At 36.4% G+C, this 20,992-nt stretch overlaps 1 protein-coding gene across 28 annotated transcripts in view; it reads left to right on the top strand.

The window, feature by feature from the left end:
• NRXN1 (neurexin 1) overlaps positions 1-20,670 on the top strand; it is a 928,975-nt gene extending 908,305 nt beyond the window's left edge. For 20 of the 28 annotated variants that reach the window (XM_026684867.2, XM_026684923.2, XM_087960674.1 and 17 more), the window contains 2 exons: positions 3,561-3,648; positions 17,662-20,670. In XM_026684867.2, coding sequence (XP_026540652.1) covers positions 3,561-3,648; positions 17,662-17,966 — 393 coding nt within the window. In that variant the 3' untranslated portion in view covers positions 17,967-20,670. The remainder of the gene's footprint in view (positions 1-3,560; positions 3,649-17,661) is intronic. The other 8 variants (XM_026684876.2, XM_026684932.2, XM_026684858.2 and 5 more) reach the window with 1 other exon arrangement.
• The last annotated feature ends 322 nt before the right edge of the window (positions 20,671-20,992 follow it).

Here is a 20,992-nt window from a genome sequence, read left to right as displayed (position 1 = left end):
CAGAAAAGAGGACTTTGGACCACTGAGCAACAGACCAGTTCTGTTTTTCTTTAGCCCAGGTAAGACACTTCTGACATTGTTGGTTGTTCAGAAGCGGCTTGACAGGAGGAATACAATATTTGCAGCCCATGTCCAGGATCCGTCTGTGTGTGGTGGCTCTTGATGCACCCTCACTCCACTCCTTGTGAAAGTCCCCAACACTTTTGAATGGCCTTTTCCTGACAATCCAGGCTGCGGTCATCCCTGCTGCTTGTGCACCTTTTTCTTCCACACTTTTCCCTTCCACATAACTTTCTATTAATGTGCTTTGATACAGCACTTTGGGAACATCCAACTTCTTTTGCAATTACCTTTTGAGGCTTTCCCTCCTTATGGAGGGTGTCAATGATGGTTTTCTGCACAACTGTCAGGTCAGCAGTCTTTCCCATGATTGTGGTTCCTACTGAACCAGACTGAGAGACAATTTAAAGGTGCAGGAACCCTTTGCAGGTGTTATGGCTTAATTAGCTGATTAGAATGGGACACTTTGAGCCTAGAATATTGAACCTTTTCACAATATTCTAATTTTCTGAGATTGGGGGGGTTTTCATGAGCTGTAAGCCATAATCATATCAATTATGACACATCACGGCTTGAACTATCTTGCTTTCCATGTAACGAGTCTATCTCATATATTAGGTTCACCTTTTAAGTTGCATTACTGAAATAAATGAACTTTTGCACAATATTCTAATTTTTCGAGTTTCACTTGTATATCTGCAACTTCTTTTTATACCACAGGTAGATTGTGATATAAAACAGCCTTGTACTTAATTAGGTTGTTAATTCATTTAGTCTTGGATTATCACTATTTTAGGAATAACAATTCTCAACAACCTCTTTATTTTCTCTCTGCTTCTAAGGTCTTGTAGATTATGAATTTTGAAAATGCTGAGCTACTACTCAAATTCGGATCTCTTGTGTGGACAACTAACTACATACACATGCAGTACACATACTATATATGTTAGGGATGTTACAAATTTGAAACTAGTCTAAAGAACACACATTCTAAAAATGTATATAAAAGTTATTCAGTAAGAAAAAGCTGAGGACATATACCAGTCCAGTATCTGATTTTTTTTTAAATATAAACGATGCTGCACTTCAATGGTTAGATGTCCTAGACATTGGTATTTGAGCATAGATTTTTTAATATTTATATTTTATTGTGTTTTACTAATCTGGGTGAAATGTTAACATATGCTGCTAGTCCATTTCTTATAACCATACACTAAACAAATAATCAAAAAACTGTTATAGTATTTTGCCATTATTTTATTTTTTTCAGATTACTCATTTGAACACAAGTAGATAAAGCACAGTAGAGGCAGTTGCTAGTTAGAAATACTTTTCCCATGTTAAAGCATGGGATAGGAACAGCATTGATCATTTGGTGAAGGACTGCTTCAGGACATGAGTTAGGGAGTGCATTTCAGGATTATCAACCATTATAATTTGGGGAATTGCCTGTAAGGTTTGGGAGTCAAACACTGTTTTAGAAATGAGTCTTCTTTTTTCTTAGTGGATAGTTCCTGTCAATGCTTATAGGAAAGAATGGGCTCAAAAAGTCTATCTGTGTGATGTCCCAGAATTATTTCCCCTGCCCATTTCATTGTCTACATGAAGCTACCAAGACAGGTCATTCATACAGGTTGAGATCAATATCATCAATAGAGAACATGTAAGCGAATATGTACTGGGTTCTAACAAGTTTCCAGATTTAATTTAAAGTGCTGTTTTTAACCCATAAAGCCATATATGGCTTAGCTCCCAAGTGTCTTCAGGACCATTTTCTCCAAGTGCAATCAATCTATCCAATGCATTCTTTATATGAGAGACTATTAATAGCCCTTCATTTTTCGAGAAGGAGAGCAAGATCTCCTGAAGAAGGGAATGGCTCCTTCCAAGGGCTAGGTTGATGCCAACCCGGTTGGTATTCCAAATGTTGCTTGCTACTCTGAATTGTTTTTAGACTCTCATCGTACTAACTGTAAAGAGTCTTCTGTATGATGATGATGTATACAAAACAGACATGCCAAAAGGCTCATCTGAATCTACTGAACCTGCACTGACATCTTGAAGAGCTTTTAGGATAGTTATTAGGAATGAGTTTTTAAAAACCTAGTTGAATTTTTACTAACTACTGAAAACAAGTATGTAAACAATTAAGCTGTAACGTATCTATAACTGCAAAAGGTGAGAGTTTTCCCTTGTCATTTTTGCCTCTCACTTTGTTCCCTGTCCTATCATAGTTTGTTTCCTCAACAGTGTAATTAGATAGCAAGCACCTAGGAATGGAAGATTTTATACACCATTCCATAAAACCACCAGCTGAACTGAAAATTTTAGATTTATATCCCACCTTTATCCAGAATTATTAAAGGTGACATATATAATATCTCCACCTGCTATCTCTCCCAAAACAATTACTTTGTAATATTGATGGGTTTGGTCTGTGAGAGAATGACTGATCCAAAGACATCCAGTAAGCTTATATACATAAAGGAGGAATAGCACCAGTGGTGTATTTCACATTTTTTTACCACCAGTTCAGTGGGCGTGGATTGGAGTGCACACTTTGCACAGGCACAGAGGCTTTTTGACTCACCTGCAATTCTGCACTCTCCATGTTGCTTCAGCAGCTGCCGTACGGTAATCTGCTGTGCCATGCAAAGCAGCTGTGCCTCAAAAGCAGGACATAAAGGGATGGGATCCTGAGCCAGCGGGTGGGGCCAACAACAGAGTGTCGGAGAGAATCGATTCGGTCTCCGCTGCTCATCGGCACTACCGGCTCGGCAGAACTGGGCCAAACCAGTTGGAATACCACCACTGATTAGCACTCACCATCTCCTTATTGCTAGTCCAGCACCAATAACCTTTACACCAAACTGACTTCTTTTCACATGTTCTTATTATAAATGGGGATTTCTTTTCAAATTCTGCATTCAAAGAGAAAAAAGCCTAAAAAAATCTGTTCCAGGTATCAAAAGTTCTTGGGAGTATTTAAGGGATATTTTGGATCTCAGCGTATTGTCTATTGAAAATAATAATGCTTTTTTAAAAAGGAGCTAAAAAGGAATAATTTGAGGAGGCAGTCAATTCTATTACACTTTCCGATCAGCAAATTCCTGGTCAGAGAGGAAGAATGATTAGAATAATGTCAGGGCAAACCAGGTAGTTATGTAAGTGAGATTTGATTAAAAGGTTTCCAGAGGGTTGTTGAGTAGCGAAAGATTTCCAGCTGTAAACAGATGGTGCAGAGCAAGAGAAACAAGAATAAGATGTTGTCATGGTCAGAGAGATAGAGAGCAACACTGAATGTCTCAGTGGACTTGTGACATAATCTTTTGTTAGCTCTCAAATAAAAAAAAGATCTTACATCACCATTAAAAAAAAATCTTACAGAATGTTATGAGTTTCCTAGGATCGGTTATGATTGTGCCTGCAGAATCTTGACAGAGGTGAGGACTGACTTGGAGCATTTGATTGATCCAATGGATTCTCTTATTTATTTGCAGACTACAGATGACATTTTGGTGGCCTCAGCTGAATGCCCCAGCGATGATGAGGACATTGATCCCTGTGAGACGAGCTCAGGTGGGTTAGGTTAGTCAACTTTTTTATTACTTCCTTTTTATTTTTATTCTTTGCATGCAGATGTGATGAAAGAACATTTTATTTCAGCTTGTATTGATGATGAAGCAAAATTCATTCTCTTGGGTCCCAGATAGGAATTGCCAACATAATTCTCTGTGTGTACATGTGTCTGTTATGTATGAGAGAAAGAAAACAAGATAAAGATTCCTACTAATGGGATTATTGTCCTTTGGTAGCCTATATAAACAGAAAAGTTAACAGCTGTAGGGAAAAACCTAAATATGAGTGAGAGCCTATAACTGTCAATATATATTAGAACATTGACAATAAATTCTATGAAAATAATGTTGGCTATTTAGGTTTCTTCTATTGTTTTTATTAAAAGATCTTCAATAACAACTAATTAATTATATGACAATGGACCTATTTTAAGCAATATGTTTATTAAGGATCCTGTAGAAATTTAAAAAGCAGAGATTTTAAGATTTAAGATTTGAGCCCTCTGAAAGAAAAAAAATGCATCTATGACTGACAAGACTTCTGATTCCCTGTGCATATTTCTGCTAAGCAGAAGCCCTTTTGCCATGGAAGACTTCATAGATGTGAAATTGAAAATATGTTAGATTTGCAACCACACGATGAAATCTCAATAAGGAAAGTATTATGTGTTTATGGATATTGAGGAAAGTATTATGTGTTTATGGATATTCTGTGATGATAGAGCACACCTTGTAAACTGGTGAACAATTCAGCCAATATTCAAATTACAGCTGACCATCTCTGCTTGCAACTCATTTTAGAAGGATGGTGAGGGGAGGTTGAAATGTATCCCTGACAAGACTAACAATCACAAATGCCCATTCATAGCACTGGCAATAATGTGTGACTGACCACAACTTCTAAGATATATGGTTGTTTCCATTGTTAAGATTTTACCATGCAGCTTCTTTTTAAAAGGACAGTTCTGTTATCTGCAACAAGAGAAAATTATAAGATAGATAAACAAGACAAGAAAGGCATTTGCATAACAATTTTGATATGTTTTTCCCATGGAGATAAGATCATTCTTGTGGAGATAAGATTGCCCCCCATTTTGACACACTTTTGCAAAGACCTAAAGATCCAGTTCTGCCAATGAGGACCCCAGAGTGATTCAGAGGACTCCAGAGTGATATGGAGCCCATAAAGTGGCTGGACTGATTGTTGTCAGGAAAGAGGTTTATTGGTTTTTGTACATGGGTTTTATCTTTGTAAACCACCTGGAGTCACCATGAATGAATTAGGCAGCCATATACATTTTCTAAATAAATATTTTCATTTTTTTCCATAACCACAATGGCTATAATTTTTTTTAAGTTCCAGGATCTTTGGTATGCCACATGTGGTGACATCTAAACCAGCCTTATAGTCAGGATTTAGATCTCTTAGGCAGTTCCCCAGGGCTTCAGATGGACTTTTCCATCTTCTGATTGGTCCTCTAGCAACTCCATGGGTTGAACGGAGACCATTCCTTCACTGAACTGATTGCTTCCCCACATTCCTTGTTAGATTGTTTTATAAAGACCATGAAATATATTACAACTTACAAGAATTCACAGAGCACTGTTTACCTTCCCATTACCTATTTATCTACTCACATTTGCATGCTTTCAAACTGCTAGATTGGCAGGTGCTGGGGTGAGGACAGGAATTCACACCCATCACATGGTACTCAGGTCTCAAACCCAGTTGCCGGCTTTCCAGCCAACAAGCCCAACATCTTTAACCACTGAGCCACATTGCTGCTCTATTTGTGGACAGTAAAAAGTCAAATTTAACTTATTTTGATCTGGATACAACAGTGCAAATTTTTGGAAGATTTTGGAAATGCTTTGTCCCTACCTTCTTCCAAGGTAGTTTTAATTTTCTGCACTACTTTATTGTTGATACCGTATGTAATGTTTGAACAAGTAATCCGATTCTGAAATCATTATTTCTCATATTTCTTTCTAGGAAATACAAATATTTATAAATATTTGTACATTAATAAATTTCCTGCTAGGATTGTTTTTCATGATTCATGAGGCCATTTCAAGCTCTGGGAATCAGAAGTACAAACACATCTAATTTATTATACTTCAGTAGATTCCATGTATTGAAACAGCAAGAGTATATTTATTAGACATATAAACAAATAACTACCGTGATCCATATTTCACATTTATTTATATTAGAGTTGTCAGGCTAAGGGCTAGAAGGTACCTCAGTGGTATTTGTATTTTGTTTTTATCCAATGATTCAAAAGACATAGAATCAAATGGAGGTTTACAATTTGTATTGTTACATCTGGAAGTAAAAGTTACATTTATTTACACATACACAACTTCATGCACATTTTTGTAATTCAAAATCTGCCTTGCCAGGTTAGGTTGAGTTACAGGAAAAACTAGGTTAGATGCTTGTTTGATGTATTAACTCCCAAGTACCACCATTCCCATACACTTGTATACCTTCCAACAAGTTTTGAGTAATAGATCAAAGCTAGGCCAGTCATACTTTAGCATTTTAGCCACACCATCCTATTGAATGCAATCACCATTGTTCTGTTATTTTAGGGACAGCCTTTCTGCCTCTATAGCCTGCTTTATGTGGGGCTTGTGTACTTAGAATTTTATATATTTCCATTCACACAAACACACGGTGCAATGCTGCACATTATCATAATGATGGACATATATTAGTATTACTATACTAATATATGTTTTATTAGTTAATGTAGCAACACATGGTTCATAGAGTCCTAAAAATAGATGTTAAGAATTGTGAAATAATCTTCTACAAGTTAAGATTTACTTATCCTTCTGTGTTGGACCAATTCATCTGCCTACTTTGGAATAACACTTTGTGAGTTAAAGGTTGTGAACTCTATTAGCTGCAACCGTTTCCTCCAAAGATTTAAACAACATCCTCAATCATTATTTCCTTCTGTATTAGAATAACTTGCTTCATCCCTCCTCCCCCCCCCATTCTTTTTCCATGTCTTCACACATAACTGATTCTCCTTGTTGTCTTCTGAGAAAATGTCTCCTGAGAGGAGGCAGCATTTCTAGTATTGCTGTGCAGTGCTTCTAAAAGATATTTCAGCTCTGATATTTTGCCTCTGTGAAGGCGTTTGAATCCTAGAAGATTAGCCACAACACAATTCTGCCCATGTGCCTTTCATTATATAAAACTGGCTGGCATATAGATACATTTGAAGGGCAACAAATCATGTATCCTTCCTATAAAGTCATGGATATAGAAGTGATGATAAAGAAATCACAGCACATTCATAGTGCTAATCAGAGAGAGGGAGGGAGGGAGGGAGAGAGAGAGAGAGAGAGAGAGAGAGAGAGAGAGAGAGAGAGAGAGAGAGAGAGAGAGAGACTCAAGACCTAATACAAGACCTAAAACAAGACCTAATAGGCACACTGCTTTAGAGCAGCAGCTGGGGTAAGTTGTCCTAGTGGGGGACATGGCTCTTCCCCTTTTTGTTGTCATCACAAGCAGTGTTCATTTTGGTAAGTTGTCCTAGATGCAGAGATAATAATGGCCCTTATCAGATGTGAATGCTTATGGATAAGTGTTTTTGATGTATAGTAAAAACTTAAGTCAACATAATATTTCTATAGTTGCTGATTTATAGTTTAATATAGGTTGTGCTGATTTATTAATTTTGTTGATTTATTTAGAAGTAAGTAAGGCATAGTATCATTCCCTGGGGAAAATAGCCTATCAGTATTGTCACTGCCAGCAAGTCCTTGTCTATCATCTCTGATTTTGCTTGCTGTGCACCTATCTTTCAATAAATAATGAATGCAAAGATGTGACTTGCAAGAAATAGAGGAAATGAAAATGTAATGGAGACAGAAGCCTGCTAATCAAGCAGTGCATGAAACATTGAATCAAAATAAAGCCAGAATAAAAAGTGACCAAATCATATAAAGTACACCTTACATTGGAATACATGAAAATATCACACAAACCGAAAATATCACACAATGAAAATATCACACAAACCGTATTTACAGACAGAAAAATCCAATAATACTCTTGCCCATTCTTTGCTCTTAGATTACAAACTTTCCATTCCTGTATGTATGTACTTGGCATGTAAGGAGAAGAAATCTGTAGTTCCTGCATCTTGAGTACATCTCCTCAAATATGGGTTTGAATAATAAGGATATATTCCAGTATTTGAGCATGGAAAGTGGTTAAGGTAAATCACTAGACTAGAAATAATTTATCTTATCTACAATCAAAGTCATTCCCATGGAGATGATTCTCAGTTCCTCTTCCTGATCCTGATATGATTGAGACACTGGTGTCATTTTTATATCATTGTATTCTTTTCCATTACAGATTTATTTCTTACATGTTTAGCTTTCTTATTTGATAGGGATAATAAAACCAGACTGATATGTTTACATTTTTGCTCCCTTTATGAATTGAATTTATTATGCATTCAACAGTGACCTTTTAATCCCCGCTGATTATTTATAAAGATAACTATTAGAAGAACTTCCAAAAAAATGGTGAGTCTGAGATTCCTGATGGTGCAGTGTTTAGAATACAGTATTACAGGCTGACTCTGCCCTCAGCCAGGGATTCAATCCCAATAGGGCTCAATGTTTACTCAGCCTTTCATCCTTCCAAAGTCAATAAAATGAGGACCTAAGTGTTGAGGGCAAAATGCTGGCATTGTAAACTACTCAGAAAGTGCTCTAAAGCCATATGGAGCAATATATAAGTCTAAGTGCTATTGCTATTGCTCCAGTATTTTCCAGCTAATAACAAAGTATTATATATAGATAGTCAAACTGATGTTGACAGGTGGAATTTTCAAAGACATATCAAGTGTATACCAGCTTCTTCCCCAGAGATAGCATCATACCTCCATATGACTCTATATTCGAGCAGATTATTCATCTATCCAATCAAAATTGTTTAAGAGTCGAATAGGATAGGATAAGATAGGATGGGATAGGATAGAATAGAATAAAATAAAATTGAATTGAATTGAATTGAATTGAATTCTTTATTGGCCAAGTGTGGTTGGACACACAAGGAATTTGTCTTGTTGCAAATGCTCTCAGTATACATAAAAGAAAAGATACATTCATCAAGAGTCAAGAATCATAAGGTACAACACTTAATGATAATCATAGGGTACAATAAACAATCAAACCATACTAGGAAACAGTCAGTATAAATCATAAGGATACAAGCAACAAAGTTACAGTCATACAGTCACAAGTGGGAGGGGATGGGTGATAAGGAGTGATGAGAAGATTAATAGTAATAGTAGTGCAGACTTTGTAAATAGTTGAACAATGTTGAGGGAATTATTTGTTTAGCAGAGTGATGGCTTTCGGGAAAAAACTGTTCTTTTGTCTAGTTGTTCTGGTGTGCAGTGCTCTATAGCTTCATTTTGAGGAGTTGAAACAGTTTATGTCCAGGATGTGAGGGGTCTGTAAATATTTTCACAGCCCTCTTTTTGACTCGTGCAGTATACCCTTTAAGAAACAGTAGCAGAAAGTTATTTCCATATTTTAGAATCATAGAATTGGAAAGGTCAAGGAATCCAGTTAATCCATCATTGCCAGGTTCTATGAATTCTTTTCTTAAACACCTCCATAAAGGAAAAACATCCACCTCTATAAGTAATTCAGGGACCAAATACTCTTCCTATACATTTTAAAAAAACTCAATTGGAATCTGCCTCTCTGTAAATTAATTCCATTATACCAAATTAGTATGTTTGAATATATATTTGTAATTTCCAAAATAAACATGATGTGGTCTTTAAAGATACTTCTTTTATTAGGAATCCAACAGAAGACTTAATTTCCTAGAAATATCAGGAAATTCAAAAAATCTTCACAACTAGATGTTTAACTAATTTAACTGCACAAGAAAGTATAGTAGATTCACAGTTTTCCTTGGCTAAACTTCATTTTATCACTTCAACTGACTATGCATTTTCTCCTCCTCTCTGTTATTTATATACAATAAACCTAAAGCTGAAGTAAGCAGCAGATTTTTGTTGAGATCTATATTCCATTAGGGATAGCAGAGCTGAAACAAGCTGGAGATGAGAGCCAAAAAGAATGGGAGCATCAGTTACAGTATTTCATTCATATTCTTCTCTCTCTCTTTTTCTCTGAAACTGCTCTTCTTTCCCTTATTGACAATCTTTCTCTTCTTCCCACATAGCAAGTTGCTATAGATGGAGGCTGATTATTCCTACTAGGCAGATTTTTGCAGATTGTGCATTTTAAATATACTTTTCAATGAAATGAAATGTACAGGTTGCCAATTCCTAGGTGAAAGGCACATGATGCAGGAATTTAGTTCAAGGTTTGGTTAATAATGAGTGATTGTTGCACTTCTATGATAATATGCAATTACTCTGAACCCAGGGAAAATGTTCAATAAAAAGAACAGACAAATCAGTTCTATGACAGGAAAGGGTACAAGTAAAATGTTTACCACTACTAATGTCTGTTTATCTTAAGAAAACAGATTTACCAAATGGTCTGTCCACACATAATGTCCTTAAAAAGGCATAGTTCCTACTACTTACCTGTTATACTAGGAAAGAAGAGTAGAAGGGAATTGAATTCAGTTCTTCCTTTATCTTCACCAATTAAATATACAACAATTTCCCTCTTTAGCAAGTTAAAGTTCCCACAAAAGCAAAAGTTCCTGTGACTACAATGCTTTACCATACAACACATTTATTTTCAAGCAATTTCCAGTGTGCTCTATGGTCACTATGCATTTTCCCAATGCATTCCACATTCTTGATCATGCACATCTCCAATTTTGCATGCTGCTATTCAGGGCTGAAAAAAGCAGTTGCAGACAATCATTGCACCTTCCAGGGAGTATCTCTCAAGAAGCTTCAAGTGGCTCAAAATATACCAGCACAAGCAGTAAATGGGCATCTCACAGTGCCCCGTCTTTTGCTTCTTGTTTACTCCTATTATTTCTGGTTGTTTGGCCAGTACCAGTCTGTCTGTATCCGAAAGCCTCACAGATCATAGCACTTTTACTCTTAATAACTTTCTATGGAATCTCCCATCTGGATTTGGGATGGTCTAGCTCAGGGGTTGTCAAACTCAATGTCACTGAGGGTTGCATCATGATTGTGTTTGACCTCGGGGGTGTGGCCAGCTCGACATCACTTGTGTTGGGGGCACCTGTGGCAGCCCAAGTGCTCTGCCAGAGAAAACAGAGCTTGGGAGGGACATGTGTGGCCATACCGACCTCTGTTTTCACTGGCAAAGGGTTACAGGAGGCCGTCGCAGCCCAAAATGGAGCTCAGGAGGGCTGCTCACAGAGGCACGGTGAGCCGGTCCTTCGCTGTTCCCATGGGCCAGATCTAACCACTCCGCAGGCCAGACCTGCCCTGCAGGCCTTGAGTTTGACACTCCTGGTCTAGCCCATACACAGAACAGATATTCCTGTAGACAATGCCAATTACTTGGTTATGCTGTAACTGCCTGCATGGTACACTCTGCCACTATGTGTGGAATTGTCTCTGAGGCCTCTCTGCAGTCTCTACCTTGTGTCTTGTAGACTCTTGCTTCAAATCACAAATAGATTTTGTACATCCTAGTTCCTTTTTTTTAAGGTAAGGAATAATTCCCTCTCATAAGACTTAAATCTATCTAGTATCATAATTTTCCCCAACTCCATTTAAAGATTTCAGTAACAGTATAAAGGCAAAATCATCAGAGGATATATATTGTAGACATGTAATGCTAAGAAGTCTGGAGTATAACTGTCCAGATGAAATAAAATTTAGATAAGGTGATACATCTCAGAGAGCTTTTTGGTTTCCAGCTGTTCCCAGCTTGAAAGCCTACCAGAGTCTATACTAATAAGCAATTCCACTCCTACCTCCATGTAAGAGTTGATGAGTAAATAGGCAGAGCAAATGTATGTAATCCTGTGAATAATTTTCTAATCCCCCCATTTCCATTTGATATATGCAAAAGCACGAATATGAACCAAGAAAAGATCTTAAACTGTATTTTTTGTTAATAAAAGCTTTTGCTAATCTCAATTCTCAAACACTCCAGGAATCTGCAATTCCCATTTTCTTTTCACAGCATTAATGAACATTGGACATTGGCAATAGTCTTTTTTTCTCTCTCTCTTTCTCCTGAAAGAACTGCCAAGAATTATAATAAGCCTGTAATATGTCATGGAAAAGTCTAAACAAGTGTGATTGTTCTGCATAAATTATTTCACAGCTGCAGAAATGCAAACAGGAATACAAAAATCAATAGGGTCTACAATACAATTCAAAAGGTTGCATAACAGCGGTGAGTGGAGAGAGAACACTGAAGGAAAACAAGGACAGCATACCCATCTCACTGATGATATGCAAAATAGTGCATTGTAGACAGAATGCCTGTTTAATAATATTTTCATTCGACTCTCAGAAACTAAATTGTATGACTTTCCACTTACCCTCAGCCAAACCATCCACACAGCCATACAAATAGCGTTAGTACTTGCAGGTGTTTCATTCTATCACAGTCACAAGAGATTATTTCCAATCTGTTCATTTTATTGTCTTAAATCTATAGAACTGGACTAGTTACCATTTTTCATCTGCCATTGCTTGGACAGTAATAAGATACTGCTATTATTTTGGTTTCTTTTCAACATACAATAATGCATTCTTTTAAAGAGTGGGGTTTTTTTTACCCCCAGAGTAATAAAGCTATGTTGGCAGACATTGCTCATTTTTCATTGAATTGCTGTCAGGAAATTAGCAGCAATCCTTTTAAGGAATAAGTTTTCATGGTCTGAAAATATCTTTGCATTCAGGAAACTATGAGAATTATTTTGCGAACATCTCCTATCATCCAAATTAGAAAATAATTATCAAATACAATTCTTCATATTTCTCAGGAAAAGCTGTAACAGTTAAATCAAGTAGAAAACCAAAGTAGACTATATTACTTTGGTTACAGTGCATTAATTGAAGTTAAACATTCAGGTATTATTGTGGTTAGCCAGCAGCAGGTGCGGACGGCTGAGGAGAACGAGGACTCAGATGAGGAGCCAGGACCATTAGGGAGTGGACTGCTGCCTTCAGAGATTGTGGGGGCTGGCAGCAGCAATAAGAAGGTTCCCGAGGAGCCTGTGCCAAGTGCGCGTGCTCGCAGGGCTACTCACAGGAAAGAGCAGCTGCAGTAGCACGGGCGACTCAGGAATAAAGCTGCAAGGTAATGGCCCCTCCTTCAAGAAGATAAAAGCCAGCTGTGAATCAGTCACTCTTTGCAGGAAGCAAAGACATTTTGAAACTCAAGCCTCATGAACATTGCATTATCTGAGTTGGTATTTGAAGACTCTTGTGTTGTAAAATATTTCTAGATAACCTTATCTGTTATTTTTGGCAGCCTCGCACAGTTTTGGCGAGGCTCATGTTTATCAAAGTTAATTCGTTTGTAGCAGCCTTTTAACCAGGGATTCGTAAGAATCATTAAAAGGTTTCTGTTCCCTTTGGTTCATGTTTGTTTTATTGGAAAAGGGTTTGGATCAGAATAGGTATGTGGGTTAGATCAGGTGTCTCAATCTTATGGCGTCATGTTGTCATCACGTGATGTATCCCCCCCTTTGCTAAACTGGGGTGGGCATGGCCAGCGCGTGACACAGGCCAGCCTGTGGGCCGTAAGTTTGGCACACCTGGTTAGATAATATAAGTGTAGACTTACTGTAGCACTGAATTCTCATGAATGTTGAAAAACTGATGTAAATAACATTTACAGTTTATTTCAGACACATGAAGAAAAACCCCAAGTGACATAACTGGCACTAAAGAGATTACTTTCTTCTTTATGTATTTATTATTTATGGCAATATATTTATTTATAACAATATATTTATTTATAACATATTATCTATGTTATTATTTATGGCAACTATATTTTTCAATCTTTTCAGTAGGGGCATCTGCAACTGCTCTGCCCCCTTTGAAATGGCATGCATTGTCACAATGTATGTATAGGAAAGTGAGGGCTCTTATCACAATGGTGTAATGTTCTTTTCACACTCTGACTGGTTTAGACCATAACCATTCTCCCATCATGGGCATGGCTATTTGCAAGATTGCTTACAAAAACTCTGCACCTCTCTTTAAAATTTTAATTTAATTCTGTAGATATGAATAGAGCATAATGGGAATATCTTCCTCAAGAATATCAGGATAGAGCGATAGTGCGTGTGTGCATGTGTGTGTGTGTGTGTGTGTATTCACATACACATACATCTGTGCCTTAAAAATTAGGAAATTCCAGTTCATCTTCTAAGCATTTTGCCAGAAATACAATCAGACACTTGAATAGTTCTCCCTTTAAATTATATATAATTTAATATATTTTTTATTTCTAATATAATCATTCCATCTTCAGTTGAAGAGTGTGTTCTCTGGGTACAAATATTAAACAATAATCAGAACTGCAACATCCTTTGTTACATTTAATATTAATTCTGCAATATTTAACATAATAATGTTCCACATATTAATTCTACAATGTTAACATAATAATATTCAACATGGTAGTTATAGTTATAATATTTACCTATCTCTTTTAGCATATCTTTTTAATTTTGTTTCCCTGTTTCTAACTTCCATTTTTATTATTTAACCATTGATAAAATAGATCCCATACCATATAGTATTCAGTTTGCTCTTTCTAACTGCCAGCATTAATCTATTAGTTTCCACACATTCTAATATTTTCCTAATCACATTCTCATCTGTAGGTATCTCTTCACTCTTCCAATTTTGTGCAAACACAGTTCTGGCAGCAGTTAATATATGAATATGCATTTTCCTTACTGTATTTTTCTGGTAGAATCCCCAATAGAAATATTTCTGGTTTTAAATCAATATGTTGTTTTATCATTTTTTCCAACCACATATGTATTTTTGTCCAGTATTTTTTTACTTTTGAGCATGCCACCACATATGATAATATGACCCAGGTATCTGGTGGCACTTCCAGCATTTAGCTGATTTGCCTTTAAATATCCTTGCCAGCCGCACTGGTGCAAAATGCCATCTATAGAACATAGATGATAATAAAATAAACTATGAACTAAATAACTTTTATTTTCTCTGAAAATTTCCAATCATGTTTATATTCATTTAGTATTTCTGGCATGTTCTTTATATTAGATATGTTGTTGTGAAAAACAACCAATATTGATAATACTGAAAAAAAAAAATTTATTAAGGCGATGAAGAAAACAAAACTGTCTTCATTGCAGTTTCCACCCCATTTCCCACAACCAATATTAGAAGCTACTACTCTGACAATGCCAGGAACAGCTTCAAGTTAATTAAGTCTTCTTGAAACAGATGGAGTGAGATGATTATGAAATGTTGCTTAAAGTGAAACAATACCAGCAGTTTCACATTATTTGTAAGATAAAATAAGATTTTTCTGTTTTATATCTTTATACCTGGTATTCAGTGAAACATTTTACTGTAAAAGAAATTTCAAAGGCTTTTTTTACTGCCAATTAATAGAAATCTAATTGACAGCATTTGCATAAAATGCCTACTTTCAAAAGATGATATTTAGCCTGTCAGGTAGCATCATCTCTTTTCAGCATGTTCCATTCTTCCTTGAAAAGAAAGTAATTTCCAGAATCACATTCAGCATGATAAATCTCCTGTTTTCATTTTCTATAGCTATTCCTATAGAGTTATCCTGTCACAGTGAATTATAAAAAATTGTTGACATATCCAGCTCAGATGAATTTCCACATAATACTGGGCACAGAATTAAGAATTAAATTAAAAGAAAGATGTTGTGTTTCTAACCACCCTAGTTCATCCTAAGCTTAGAAATGGAAGCTTAGAGTTTGCTGGCTAGAAAAACCTAGAAGAGAAAACCTGAGAAAAATCTATGTAGACTCAAAGTAGATAATCACCTAAGCATGTTGTTGGGAAACTTACGAAGCTGAAGTAGATGTCAAACTGCTTCTTCAGCCAAAGCTTTCTTTATAATTATCTTGACTTCTTGTTGGGGATTCATAAATGGCATCTCCAGAAAAGTATCACCTGGAGGGCCCTGTCACCTGTTACTAGCCTACTGAGCATTGGAAGACATTTTAAATAAGACTCATGGATCTCTTCTGGACAGGGCAGGGGGACAGGGCAAAACACAAGTGCAAGGCAAAATGCATGTCAGAGCTGAATGTTTAAAGAAATACCTTTAATACACGTGTTCATTAAATATCTAAAGCAGAGAAGAGCAGAGAACAAGAGAGTTTGAGACTTAGAATGAAAACAGTGGCTATTCTTCATGCTGAATATTTAGAAGATGGAAGAAGGGAATAGAAAGAGGAGAAACAGATAGTGATAGTAGTAGCAAAGTGGATGCAGTTGTCTACTGTTGCTGCTGCTGTTGTGGCTTTCCTCAGGGCTGAAACTAATATTGGAAGTTTCCTCATGTAGTTCACCTTCTAAATTCTAAAATTGCCTCCCTTGCCCCAACATTTATTGGGCTTACTTGCTTATTTCTTAGCACTGGTCCATCGTCTTCCTCCCCCTTATGCACTGCTGTGTTTAATCTCTTACACTTTTCCTCTTTGATGGAACCACTTTGCTTCACCAGAAATGCTTTGGTTGGGTCTGCCCTTTCTTTCAAGGGTTTCCTGGCTCTTTTCCTTCCTAAAATGTGTGATACACATGCTTCTTTATCATCTTTTCACCTTTTCCAGTCCATTCTTACTCTTTACCTGCCCCTATCCACTTTCATTTCTTAGTTTTCTTGTGTTTTTTTCAAAAAATAGATACATACATACATACATACATACATACATACATACATACATACATACATACATACATACCAGAGGTGGTATTCATCAGGTTCTGACCAGTTCTGGAGAACCGGTAACAGAAATTTTAAGTAGTTTGGAGAACCGGTAGTGGAAATTTTGAGTAGTTTGGAATACCACCTCTGACTGGCCCCGCCTCCATCTATTCTCTGCCTCCCGAGTCCCAGCTGATCGGCTGGGTCTTCTTTTGTTGCCCTGCACAGGAGAACACAACTGGAAAGCAGATTAGTGGGGTGGGGAAAGAATGGGGATTTTGCAGTATCCTTCCCCTGTCACGCCCACCAAGCCACGCCCACCAAGCCACACCACGCCCACAGAACTGGTAGTAAAAAGATTTGAATCCCACCACTGCTACATATGTTGAATATATCTATATCTAATCTATATCTATCTATTTCTATTTATCTATTTATCTTCAAAGTTCCTGTTCAGTTTCTCTTTTTATACAATTATACAGTTTATCCATTTCCCCCTCTATGGATACTAACAAAGACTATCAATACAATAACACATTAAACTGTATCAAAATGGCAGATTATTCTCCACAAAATGTAGGAAAGGAATATGAGACATATATCAAAAATTTACATTTTGTTTTGTATACCAGTAGATTCATAGGTTTAATCTGCCCAGATATACCTTGTAGGCTAAGTAGATGCTGTGGTAGAATATTTATTCCTCATATGTTATATTTCCACCAGTAATAAATGTTTTAAATGTATAAGCATTCATAATTTAATAGTTATTTTACTGATTTCAAGATGTTTATTTTTTTAATAAACGTCAGAAGATTATATGCAATAGAATTGCGGAATCTAATATTTGTTCCCTACTAGCATAATGAAATTGTGCAGTTTTGGAAAGACTGCTATAAATGCCTTTTCTAAACAGAAGGTTCTAGGTTGTCAGATCAGCATAATGTAAAGTTGATTCTCTGTACCAAATAGTTCCTTGGGGAATGGTGGGGTATGGAGCAGAGAGAAACTGATTTGCTCGACATTCCTGGATTGATTCCAGAATCCTAAAGTGAAACCAGCTTTCTGTAATAGTGTTACAGTTAGAAAATGTCTAGGTGATTTTCTACTTTGCATTACATAAATGTTTTTTTCCCCCCTCATCTCTTTACAGCAAGTCCCACCAAACCAGGACGGGGAGGATACCCAAGTTCAGAAGAGGTGGTTCGGGAATCCAGCAGCACGACTGGCATGGTGGTTGGGATCGTAGCAGCAGCTGCTCTTTGCATTCTCATCCTCCTCTACGCTATGTACAAGTACAGGAACCGAGATGAAGGCTCCTATCATGTTGATGAGAGTCGAAACTACATCAGTAACTCAGCACAGTCCAACGGGGCTGTGATTAAGGAAAAGCAACCCAACAGCTCTAAAAGTTCCAGCAAAAATAAGAAAAACAAGGATAAGGAGTACTATGTCTGATCCCAACAACTGGAAAGAACAATTGTATAGAAATAGTCTTCATTTTATCTGAGACATAAAACAAAACTTATTTACTTTACTTTTTATGAAGCACATACAAAATTTAAAAAATGGGGAAAGGAATACGGGGAATGCAAATAGAAAGGAAAGACTTTTTAACAAAACAAGGAATGACAAAATGAAATAAGCATTTCATACACTGGTTTCTCTGAAACGGGAGTCAGTAAACCCCCTTACGTTCACAGTGTTTTCATTTACTCTGCCATCTTTATGTTGCTGGAATGTTTCTGAAGAAGATGTTGGTACTACTGCACACTCATAAGGCAAAGAGTATTACTCCAAAACATCACCCAGCACAACAAATTGTGACAAACTGAAACAAATAAAAGATGAAATCATGCACACACCCACAGTAAAGAAGCTACCTATGAGATTGCATTTAGCCAAAGTGCTAGCACTTTCCTGAGGAGTAAATCAATCTGATTACCTGACAAGACTTTGCCATTCGACACAAGCCCTCAAGAAGCAAAGGTTGAAACTGAGCTTGCTACCTGGTACAACAAACAATGATTGGAGCTTGGGTTTGAAGTAAAGTGCTGGCTTTTCTGAATAAACCACATTTAAAAACAGAAAAAGAAAACATTTTTGAAAAAAAAAAAGCCCCATTCTGGTTGTGAGGAAAAAAAATATAGCGGCCTTATTTTCAAAAATAACAATAAACAAATAAACAAAATACATGAAATATAAGGCTTATTTTCACACACCGTTAACCAACAAATCCTAAACTGAGGGCATAGATGCGATCATTGGAATTTAAGAAATCATGCACGCTTAGTATGTTATTACCTATGTTTATATTAAAAACACATCTATATGTGCTTTCTGGACTGTGATAAGTGATGTTTTCTAGCCTGTTGTATAGAAAATGCAAACTATATCTGCTCTTCAACCATTTTTGGTAAACTCAATGTTCTAAGTGTTGCTAGGTATAGAATGTTTTATGACATCTGGAGCAACCAACATTTCTGTTTACTTTTACAGCCATGAGAAACTGCCACACTTTTTATTCCCTTCTTGTCTTCCTTCCTCCCTCCCTTCCTTCTTCCCTTCCTTCCTGGGTTTGATTTTAATTTACAGTGTAGTAAATATACTAAACAGGATGTGTATGAATGTATATAAGAGTCAGCTAATTTTCTTCTTAACTTGTACAGCCTCTCTTCTTTTGCAGTTCAGTTTTAGTAGTTTGTATGAAAGAAGTGGACTTTAGAAAGCAAATATATATAGATATAAACTTCATAATTTTCTTCTCCAATTGTCTATCCTCTCATATGATACATTAGCAAGACCGATCACAGTTATGTGATTTCAGCTCCTTTCTCTTCCTACCCCATTGAATCCAACACTGCTGATTTAAGTGACCTTTACACTCTAGTTCAGCTTTCTGGCTACTTGGCCAGGAATTGAGAAGAAGGTTGAATTCCATGATATTTTTCATCTAAACCTTTATTATCATTTGCTTTTTGTTTGTAGTATACCATTAGATAGTTGGTTGGTAAAGAAATTCAGAAATCTGCCCTTTAAAATACTCTAGCGCCTCTCAGTAAAGCAACCCCAAATTGGGAAAAATAATAATGTTCTTAACATAACTCTACAAAACAAGAACAAAAGTTTCACCTTTTGTCAAATGAGGAATGATTCTCCTTTTAACTTGTTTTTAGTTACCCGGTTCTTACCCTGAGCTTGAATAGATTTTCTTCTAAGGTAACGGGTACAATGGTTTGGTAAAAAAAAAAAAAAACTTCTCTTAAGATTCTCTGCAAAGATATATGTAGAAACATGACAAACATTCTGGTTTATATACATGCTTATGTCACAGATTTGCAAGTTTGTTTTTTAACAACAACAACAAAGTGATTGCTGCACTGGGTTCCCAATGATATGTCATTCTGTAGTATCTTACTTAGAGAGATACAAGTACATTAATGGAAAGATAGTTCAGTAGGAAATTCGCCTTATCCTAGAAGGTCTCCTGGGAGGAGTAGAATTGTTCACACTTTACAGACTGGAAAAAGGAATTCAAAATTAGCTTTAACCAATAAGACACTGTATTTTCTTGTATGCTGTTTGCTGCTCTTATGGCAAAAGACTTGGAACTAGTGTTCAACAGAGCAATACTTTAGAAATACAGTAGAACACTGCGAAATGATTTGTATAATGTGCTTTGTATCAAGGGCTTATGAGAGAAGAAAGGATGATGCATATGACTATCTAAAGGCTATATTGTGCTCAAGATAATCTGAAATTGTTTGGCCAATTGTTCTTGTATCTACCACCTTTTGCTGAGGGGAGGGCAGGAATAGGTTCATCCTGCATTATAACCATGGCAGAAACCTGGCAAGCCATCAGTGAAAAATGGATATTCATAATCAGGAGACAGAGGGAATTTAAGCTTTGGTATTCACTGATGGCAAGGTTCATATGTGACTTCATATACTCACTTTGTTACCCAACTTTTCCCCTCAAGCACTTAACATACTTACTTTAAGGAGTAAGTGATGGGAGATTGCTACTTCTAGCAAGGATTTCAACTTGTTTTTGGGAAGTTACTCCTGTTCTACCTTGTTGATTTTGTGATTTAATAATGAGCAAAAAGTGTTCGCATTTATCAAATATTTGCAGTAGCTATATTAAAACACTTCTCTTTTTTTTCAAAATTGCATAACAAATTCATTAATACCATCTCTATAATAATCTAATTTGTTTGACTAACGCTGCAATCCTATGCATAATTAGGGGGGAAGGGATCAGTCCTATTTAAGTCATTGGGACTACTTCTACATAAACATGTCTAGGATTTTGCTGGGATGAGATGGCTATGGGTTGGTTTTTTTTATTACTGTATTGTGTTGTCTTTTTTTTAACAAAACACTAAAAGAATATGTGAAATTATTCATTCCCAAAATATTAAAAAAGGTCAGAAGCCCTTAACCTTATAGTGCTTTCTGTGATAGATATTTACAATTTTT

The sequence above is a fragment of the Notechis scutatus genome, chromosome 1 (genome assembly GCF_049901735.1).
Source record: "Notechis scutatus isolate UNSWTSFEM ecotype Mainland chromosome 1, rNotScu1.2, whole genome shotgun sequence".
In the NCBI taxonomy this organism is placed as follows: domain Eukaryota; kingdom Metazoa; phylum Chordata; class Lepidosauria; order Squamata; family Elapidae; genus Notechis; species Notechis scutatus.
Note: the sequence above shows the minus strand (reverse complement) of the source record. Positions and strands in the feature narration are given on the sequence as shown.